This window comes from Neomonachus schauinslandi, chromosome 6, assembly GCF_002201575.2.
Source record: "Neomonachus schauinslandi chromosome 6, ASM220157v2, whole genome shotgun sequence".
Taxonomy (NCBI): domain Eukaryota; kingdom Metazoa; phylum Chordata; class Mammalia; order Carnivora; family Phocidae; genus Neomonachus; species Neomonachus schauinslandi.
Window position 1 is genome coordinate 31,593,830 of NC_058408.1, and position 9,942 is coordinate 31,603,771.

The 9,942-nt window shown below is 43.4% G+C and overlaps 1 protein-coding gene across 1 annotated transcript; it reads right to left on the minus strand.

Annotated features, from left to right (window-relative positions):
- Window positions 1–2,254: 2,254 nt before the first annotated feature.
- Window positions 2,255–7,565, minus strand: C6H1orf53 (chromosome 6 C1orf53 homolog). The gene is made up of 3 exons (XM_021682494.1): window positions 7,295–7,565; window positions 3,805–3,906; window positions 2,255–2,552 (listed from the first exon to the last, which is right to left on the minus strand). The coding sequence occupies exons 1-3, from the start codon at window positions 7,556–7,558 to the stop codon at window positions 2,481–2,483; spliced, it is 438 nt and encodes a 145-aa protein (XP_021538169.1). The 5' UTR covers window positions 7,559–7,565; the 3' UTR covers window positions 2,255–2,480.
- Window positions 7,566–9,942: the final 2,377 nt, after the last annotated feature.

The following is a 9,942-nucleotide window of genomic DNA, read 5'->3' on the forward strand; positions in this document are numbered from 1 at the left end:
AGGAGCATCTCACCTTCTCATGGACCCTTCTTTTCCAAACACACCAGGTTTGGGAGCCGCAGGTTTCACTGGGGCGGGGGGAGGGGGGGGGGAGTCCTTCTTTTCCTCGCGCTGCAAAAATCAATGGGGCCAGTGTGTCTTCTGAAGAGAGGGAAGTGTGCACTGCAATCCACCTGCAGCGAGGACTACCAGGACAGGGCCCTTTCCCCAGGGAAGGGAAGCACCACTGCTTCAGGAATCCATGCCCATCCTCCACCCGGGTAAACCCTGTAAGAAGCTTCCCCAGTTTCCGCTGGGTCTTTCTATATTGGAAACAATCTAGAAATCAATGCCCCTTGATTTATGGTGACTTGCAGTAGGAGTCTCCAGAAACCATGAAAGTGGAGCAGCACCAGAGTTGATTTAAACTGGGAAGTTTCTACTTCTTGGCATCCACATGTGTTTGTATACACACACCCAATAAGAAACCTGAATTTTTACTTTACAATGTGTGAATACAATATAGCTTGAAGCTCTTGCAGCGAGGCCCATTTATGTGGCCATATTGTGTTTAATGTGGGAGCACCGACCCGCTGCCACCCCTGATGTGTGGTTCACAAGCATGTCCACAGAACCACAGCGGAGAACTTCAGGCCTTGGCTCCCGGGCTCCAGATGGGGGAGAGAGTAAGAGCTTCCCCCATCCCCCAACAGCAGCTCCTTCGCTGTTGCACGCAAGGCTTGAAGTTCTGCCAGGAAGAGTTCCACATGAGAATCATCTGTGATGGACATCAGAGTCCTTTTACGTGGGCCAGTTCCCTACCGCAGGAAGCTCACTAGGAGGAGGAAAGAGCTGCCTCTAGGAAGGAGGCATCTCATAAGTTATTTCCATTTGTCAAGGGGCTTTCTCAAAACACGGCCTTAAATTGGGCCCCTTTTCAAAATGAACTTCCTTTCCTCTTTCTCTTATTTCTCCAGAAAGATGACATTTTCAGGCTCCATTTCTTTTTCTTCTCCCTCTTGGGACTGCTGAAGAAAGCACCATCCAGCCCCAACCCAGAAAATGGCCTTGGTAATCTTCAAATCTAGTGAAAAACATTGAGCTATCTGGTTGCTTCTTGACCTGAGAATAGAAAGGAAATTGGCTCCCAGGAGAACATAAACCTGTCTAGAAAATCTAACTGCCTCCACAATCATAATGCTGACCCCCTCTCCTATTCACCTCCTCAAAATGATTTCTAGAGAGGACAACACCTGGCCACAAAGACTGTTTTTTTTTGTTTGTTTATTTGTTTAATCCAAGGCGGCTGCCAGCACCTCTCGGAGCCCACGGACAGGGTTGCTTAGGGCACCACAGTGGGAGCACCAACAAAACTGGGGCACTAAAATGCCAAAAATTTGGGGAAACAAAAAATTTAGTATTTGACATAAAAATAACAACATAAATCACAATCAAGGGGGAAATCAGAACTCTACTGGGCTTCTTTTTCACTTATTCAACAGTTTGGAATGGCTTTTACTTTAAATCGAATGTGTGAGAAGGCACCAGGATCTTTTGGTTGCTTCAGATCTCTAAAACTCTTATTTCAGGCCACAGACAGAGACTAAGGAAGCCCCCTGAGATGCTTGGGAACCTTTCAGATTCTGCTGGGAGAAGAGGCTAATGGTCAGCAGCCTCATTTTACTCAACAGTCTCCACTGGCAAGGAAAAGGCTTTCTGGGGCCATTGTCCTCAGAGGGAAGCAGGGAAGAAAGTATAGGAACAATAGTCCCTTGAGCTCCTAACCTGGGTTGGATACTGATGCCCAAAGGTGTCACTACAGTGAATGGAATGGGTATAAAGATAATAAAATGTCCTAAGATAGATTTGCTTGGGAAGTGCCGTAAGACATGGAGAAGGAAGCTGCGGGGGAGAGAAGTGAGAATGGTCTAATCAGAGGCATCTTAAGCGGCCTGACCTCCAAGTCAGAATGATTTAGAGTTTTTATTGAAAGAACAGATGGAAGATGAGAGCATTTCTTGATGCAGAATGGCACTTCTTGGGCACTCATATGCTGCACAATATAGCATTATATCAATCTTTTTATAGCTCAAGATATAAATAAAATGAAGAATGTATTCAAACTCTTCTATTTGCCAGCAACCTCCCTTGGGTGGCTAACACGGAGGAGAAAACAGTAGGAGAACGGAGGCTATAAGAAAAATCAAGAGTGACTAATGTGACCCGATTGCTACTATTTATTTAATGGCACAGTCATTATTTTCTTTCTTCAACATATGTGTCTGATAATGAAGCAAAAAGAAAGGAAAATAACTATCAATGTGCCACTTCAGAAACACACAAACATTTGCTAGCTTTTTCATTTTATTGATGTTCTTTTAATATATGTACTTATGATTAAACTAGTGCTCAAGGACTAACAGCACAGAGAGCAATTCTGGATTAGGGTATTTTTTTTTAATACAGGCTCAATTAGATGGAGAACAGAGAGGAAATTGTTGTCAAACATAAAAATATGAATTGAATTTCTTCCTTTGAGATGGATCTTTAACATTGACTTGGCCATATGGACACTGCAGAAGAAATAAAACAAAACTATTATTGAATTATTTCACAGGCATCTTGAAAAAGTACAATACTTCTCATGGTGGAAAAGGAGACTTCTAATCATGTTATATAGATCATTTGATCTACTGGGTCCTGCAGACTAAGAGGAGAATAATGGCAACCTCTGGCAAATGGTCCTAATTAGGGTCCAAGAATCACTTCCTAAATGCATCCTTCTAACTTTAAGAATTCTACTGTCAAAAACTCACTCTTAGAAAATTCTCAAGTCCTCAATTCATGCAAAGCTCTTAATGCATTTGATTAGAAACAGCTAACGGCACAGGTAGGAACATACATAAAAAGTGAAGGCTTAATTTTTCAATACTGGCTCCAGCCAATACATGCATTTAGTGTTTAGTCCTTAATTGTAAAGTGGGTCAGTTAAAGGAAATAATACCTTCTTGCTCCCAAACATAAAGTCAAAGTGGTCTGTAAATAGAGGTTGTTACCTGTTTATAATCTTAACATGTAACAATTTACCTTACTAGTATGCTTTTAAAAAGTTATAGTGACAAACCCAGTCCCATTTAATTTTCTTGCTCAGCATAGGGAAGGATTTAGTTAGTTCATCTTAATCAGTGAGCACAGAGATATGTTCACTGAAATACACATTTTAGGAAATGTACAGCACTAAGTTTGGGGTAGGTAGCTTCATGGTTATTTTTAAGATAGAGTACAAAACAGCCATGGAAAGAATGAGAGGAGAGAGAGAAGGGAGGGAAGAAGAAAAGAAAGGAAGGGAGGGAAGACAGAAGGAGGGGACAAAGGGGGGGGAATCATTATCATTTAAAGGAAACCCACATCACAATGCTGGTCAAATTTCTATTTGTTCGGCTAATAATGAAGACAAAAACGCTGTTTGCAAACTAGTTTGCAATACGCAGGGTTTCTTTTCCTGCCCCCTTTGTACTTGCCTAGTGAACGTGACTTATTTGAAACCTCGTGAAAAGTCTCCTTGTAATAAAGAACTCCCATGAATTCCAAATCACAGCATTTCAAGGGACTGATGTTCACAGCGAAATGTTACCAAATGCCATTAACTTTAAAGGTCCTATGTTGGTCCTAAGGACTTCATTGTCCTTGGCTAAAGTGGCTTGTGAAAAGTGCACTCCAGGTCTATTTAGCTTTTTTATTTGACTTGTTTTTCAAATAACAGGTATTTACGAAGTTACGGAAGCACCGAAAACTGCTGCGGTAATGCGAGAATTTGCTACTCACGTGTCTGCAGGCAGAACCACAGCAGTTACCTCTCTGCAAGTGGGCGAGCTGTGTGAGCACGGTATAGCCAGTAGCTGGATCCATGTAGTGTAACTGGCCAGCCTGAAGAATAATAAAATAAAACAATTCATTAATCTCAATATTCACCATAGCTCCTCACCATAATTTCTACTCCTAAAACACTGCAAAATTTTTCTTTGAACAACATTAAACTTCTTCCCAGCAATTTTGGTGGCACTTGCAACTGAAGACTGAATGCATTCCAACATTATATACAATCCAACTTTATGTGACATAAGGAGAAAATATACAGTTTGAGAAAAATGAGAAGTTGATGGAAAAACAAGAACTCCTCTATACCCAACAACTATGTAGCCACTGCTCAGGTATTTTTCATTCGGTTTCTAGGGAACAAGTTTAATAACAGGTGATTTAGATGACTTTAAGAGCTTAAGAGGCTGAAAATGAACTTTCACTCAGAAGTTGCAGTTGCAATTTCAGTACTTAAAATATGTGGATAATGATTTAAACTTACAGAAAAGGTGCTAATCAAAACCAACAGTCCTTACAGAAAAGTATTACCTTGCTATTATTGAACACTTTTCCTTACCTTCATGATGTGTTACTCCATTGCACATTTTACACTATTTTCTTTTTGGGGGAGGGTTGTTAGTTCTGTTTTTAAGTGAAAAAAGTATTGTTTTAACATATTAACACTCACTGCTTTCACAAGTTTGATCAAAAGAAACTTTTACTACACCACTTCAGATGTCAAGGAAGCATACTCTACTGACATTCAAACATGGTTTTTATTTTTATTTATTTTTTTAAAGATTTTATTTATTTATTTGACAGAGAGAGAGACAGCGAGAGAGGGAACACAAGCAGGGGGAGTGGGAGAGGGAGAAGCAGGCTTCCCGCGGAGCAGGGAGCCCAATGTGGGGCTCAATTCCAGGACCCTGAGATCATGACCTGAGCTGAAGGCAGATGCTTAACGACTGAGCCACCCAGGCGCCCCCAAACATGGTTTTTTTTTTTTTTAAAGATTTTATTTATTTGAGACAGAATGAGAGAGACAGAGAGCACATGAGAGGGGGGAGGGTCAGAGGGAGAAGCAGGCTCCCTGCCGAGCAGGGAGCCCGATGCGGGACTCGATCCAGGGACTCCAGGATCATGACCTGAGCCGAAGGCAGTCGCTTAACCAACTGAGCCACCCAGGCGCCCCAAACATGGTTTTTAAAAAGTATCCCAAGTACACTGTGTGAAGGCAGAGGGAATAATGCAGGCTATTCTATGGATTTGGGCCATGTGGGTGATATTATTTATCCTCGAGATTTTGTAGAGGAACTTTTTCTTGGGCTTTTTATATAACCCTTTTACCATGAAGTAACTCTGCATCACTCTTGTATAGAACTTCTACATTAAAATACGTGTGACATGTACAGGTCTTCTAACATATTTTTGTATGTGCCACAAGTTACTTCTTCAGAGTGTCTTCCTTAATGGCTAAATATTTTAATCTGGTTGAGAATTTAGCCATGAATAAAGCATGAAGCAAAAAGACACATAGAGTGCAAGTCTAGGTCTACTCTAAGGTATTCCAGCCAAGCCAGACCCCGGCAGCAGAAATCCAGCAAGCAAGTCTCAAGGCCAGTCTATAGGGCTTCTCAAATCTTTTGGGACTACAGAAGCAGATTACATGAAACCAGAAGCACTAAACACTACTTTAGAATGACCAATTGTCAAGACCTCACTTCTCTATTTATGAAACCCGTGTTTGAAGACTTGGAAGAAAAACAAAAAAGCACTGGGAGCTCTGTTAGCAGTCTTCTTTTCACTTTTCATAGTTTCTGGGGGTCTTCTGAGGGCAATTATCTAGCAAATAAGCCTAACAAACAGATTGCTCCTGCATTTGCGCCTGCTCTCCTGCTTTCTGTGTTGATTTTGAAACTTTGAGCTTGTTGGCTGCCCACACAAACTTAATCTGTCCTCAGTAAAGGAGCCTCAGGTAACAGTGGCAATGGACATAGATGTGACAGGAGTGCGGCCAGTGGCTGGAAAATAAGATGTTCGGTCATGCAGATCAGCACAGGGAGAAAGGTAAGAGACCCATCTGCCTGGAGGGGAAAAGGACCATTGAGAGGGGAGTTCTGATTTGTTGAAAAGAAAAACAACAAACTTGTTTTTGGATTTACTTTTGGTCTCCTGGACAGCCATTTCACCTGTGATATTGACACTCAATGATGAAACATGGATGATTTCCTAAGTGAGAAAAAGTCCTGCTCCTTTCCCAGGCTGACCTGTCTTTACAAGCCACTGCTCTTTACTCTAAAAAGAATGAAACTTTTGCTTATATTTACCATATTTATATGGTGATGTATGGCAACAAAGTACACGTTATTTTTAATGGAATATAAACAAGATCAATCAAAAGCTGCCAGTCATCTCCTGATGAAACTTTATGCAGAAGTTTCAACACTTGAATGAGCCAAACAGTGGATTCCCAGGGCCTTACTAACTGGCAGTGGGGGGAAAAAAGTCAATTTTAGAAAATCTTCAAGTTTTCTTCTCTAGTCCCTTGGTTCAAGCAACACCAGGTAACTCTACACCAGACATCAAGTACTGGTCACACACAGTGTATTAAATAGGTTACTTTTACATTGTTTTTGTATCTTCACGCTAGAACTCCTTTGTTCTCTCAAGATAATAAAAATATAAACCTGCTCTCTTTAAATTTATGTAGTCTGAGGTGTTAGAAACTGTGAGCGGACATGATAAGTTATGATACTGGTACTAATAAGTGATTGTCAAATCCTCCAAACAGAAGAAAACATAGCTCAAGATTGTCTGGGAAGAATGTAAACGCCTGTTATTAGTTTCCTTTACAATGGTGCTGTGTTAGGGTGTAAAGAAAAGACGAAAGGATAGTAGCAAAAATTAATCTTTTTAAAAAATTTTTGCATTATTTGTATCATTGGATGGCAAAGTGTTTAACTGATAATACAGATAAACACAGAGCCTACTTTTCCTGTGACTTCTCAGCTCCTCTCTACCTCCTCCATCAATGCAAACAACCCCCGCCCCCCAACAAACGAACACACACACACACACACACACACAGTCATGATGGGTCCCAAACTGCGACCAGAGTTTAGCTCGGACGCTGATCAGAAGGGACCCACACTTAATACCAATATACGTTAACTCTTTGCCCATAATAGGGAACTGGCCAGTTTTCAAGCGAACGGGTCTGAGCGGTAAGCGCGCGTGCTTGTCCGAAGCCAGAGGAAGAACTGCGCGGGCTTCCAGCTACCTCTCCGTCCGCCGGGGGCGCGCAGGCGCACGGATCCCGGGGCCGGGCCCCGGTTGGGTTGGGTGGGGTGGGGCGGGGCCGGGCGAGGCGGGGCGGGGCCGGGCGAGGCGGGGCGGGGCCGGGCGAGGCGGGGCGAGGCGGGGCGAGGCGGGGCCGGGCGGGCAGGAGGGGCCTCACCGCGCACGCTGCCGCGTGCAGGTCCACGATCTGCCGCTCGGCCGTTGTTAACTCTTCGCTCCCCGGGCTCCTCCCCGTTCCCTCTAGTCCGCCTTGCGAGCGGGGCCCAGAGCCTCTGCGGTCTTCCTGAGCAGCGGAGGAGAGGGTTAAGCTGAGGTGCTGTCGGAACCCTCCTACGACCCAGAGAAGTTTTAGTGGCCGGGTGGCTTCAGGTAGCCTTCCGAGCACGGCGAGCGCCAGCGCTGGGATCTGCGTGGCCGCCATGGCCGCCGCCGACCCGGAGAGGCGGAGCGCCCAACGCAGGGCCCAGGCGGGGCGGCCACGCGGGCCTGGGCGCCGGGGCGCGGGTCCCGGGCTGCGCGCTGGGAGGCCGGCCTGGGACCTCGGGCCTTCGACCCGGACTGCGTAAAAAAAATGGACTTTTTAGGCGGCTGATGAAGCTCCAGCAAGATGCGGGGACGCGGAAGAGTGGGCCATTTCTAATCTTTGTGCCTAAATTTTAAGTATTCCATTTTGTTTTCGGTGGTGAGAAGTGGACATTTTTTTTCTCATGTCACACCTGACTTGGGACCATTCAGCATAATCGCCACACCTGTTAAGATGCTAGAAAGTGATCAAAATACCCGAGGTTTGTTTATAACCAGAGTGGGTCTGTTCAGAAAAGGCTGGGTATTCACAGAAAACGTGTACTAGGAATAAAGTTGGCCTAGCCGAAAATGAGGACCAAAAGTGAAATCGCACACTGAATAAGAAAAGGCAGTATTTTCATGTTGCTAAATATTTGCAAAATCCAAACTAAGATTATATCTCCTGTCTGAAAGGTAAAAGTTATTCTGGACTCCCACAAAATTGAATTTGAGAAAATTAGCACAAGCCCAGGAGGCAATTTCAGGTGTTAGAATTAAATGAACACCACTCCCACCCCGTCTCTCCTCAGCCTGGGTTTCTGAAAAAGAGGTTTGAAGAGTAGTCGTTTTGTCAGTGTTCTTCAGTTTTGAAGAACTGAGGGCTGGAATTGATCCCTGAGGGCAAGAGGAGATTTCCTGAGTTACGCCAAAGTTTGACTAAGCTACCATAGGGCCATCACCACCACCATCACCCCTTTTTTTTTTGTATCTGCATTTACCAAGCAACCCTGCAATTGTATTTGGAATTTTCTTAGTAGGTGGTGATTGAACTGACCCTACTGGTCCATTACAAACCTCATAGCGAATTAATAAATTGGAATCCTATTTTGGAAATCTATTTCCTTTCTGTTGGAATAAGAAATTAGTTATCAGGATCTTGAGATTTCTCAGTGATGTGAGAAAAGAGTTTAAAACAAGGAAAACTAAAGAGGGACTTTAGGAAAAGCTATGAAAAGGTGGGACCAAACTGGAGAAGGGAATCCACCACAAATCAGGTGTATTTGTGTGCTTTTTCCCAAACCAAATTCTGGAATAAGGGAAATTAGCCTGGAAGATCAGATTGATTGCATTGTTTTTAAAATTGAGGATGAGGACCTATTAATCATGACATTAATTCAAAGGGTGGGGACAGTATTATGAAAGAGATTAGCCAGGTACAAATAGAAAATAAATACTCATCTTACAACAGAGTTACAAAACTTTTGTATTGGTGGATAAGGGGGTGGGTGTGAATGTACACAGCAGAGCAAGGGAAATCTTTGTGTTAATAAAATAGTTCTGTATTCTAATAATGATGGTCACACAAGTCTACACATGTGATAAGATGTAGGACTATATACACCTTGTTCCCATGTCAAGTTCCTGGTTTTGGTATTGTAAGTATGTAAGATGTAACCATTGGGGAAAACTGGGTAAAGGGAACCTCTTTATATCTATTTTTGCAACTTTTTGTGAATCTATAATTATTTCAAAACTTAAAAACAATACTTTTAAAAAAGATCTAGAAATTGTTTTTTTAAAAGATTTTTATTTATTTGAGAGAGAGACACAGCGAGAGAGGGAACACAAGCAAGGGGAGTGGGAGTGGGAGAGGGAGAAGGCTTCTCACCCAGCAGGGAGCCCCAGGACCCTGGGATCATGACCTGAGCCAAAGGTAGACGCCCCTAGAAATGGTTTTCAAAGCACTTGGTAAAATAGATCACTGAATTAACCAGAAGCTTTCTTTTTTTTAAAGATTTTATTTATTTATTTGACAGAGAGAGACACAGTGAGAGCAGGATCACAAGCAGGGGGAGAGGGAGAGGGAGAAACAGGCTTCCCGCGGAGCAGGGAGCCCGATGCGGGGCTCGATCCTAGGACCCTGGGATCATGACCTGAGCCGAAGGCAGACGCTTAACGACTGAGCCACCCAGGTGTCCCAATCCAGAAGCTTTCTATATTGCCTCCATTCCCAGGTTTAAAAATCCTCCTTTCCAGGGGCACCTGGATGGCTCAGTCAGTTAAGCGACGACTCTTGGTTGACTCTTGGTTTCAGCTCAGGTCATGAGCCCAGGGTTGTGAGATGGGGCTCCGCGTCCCACTCCCCCGCGCTGAGCATGGAGTCTGCTGGAGATTCTCTCCCTCTGCCTCTCCTGCTCATGCTCTTTATCTCTCTCTCAAATAAGAAAATAAATAAATCTTTAAAAAAAAATCTTCAGTTAAGGCCTTTGGGCACTTAGGCTGAGAAAGATGTTTTGTACT

Coding starts and splice junctions, on each gene's coding strand:
- C6H1orf53 (XM_021682494.1), bottom strand. CDS start 7,558: ATGGCGGCCACGCAGATCCCAGCGCTGGCGCTCGCCGTGCTCGGAAGG. Junction 3,907..7,294: donor TGCACGCGGCAGCGTGCGCG/GTGAGGCCCCTC, acceptor ATTATTCTTCAG/GCTGGCCAGTTACACTACAT. Junction 2,553..3,804: donor GTGGTTCTGCCTGCAGACAC/GTGAGTAGCAAA, acceptor TTTCTTCTGCAG/TGTCCATATGGCCAAGTCAA.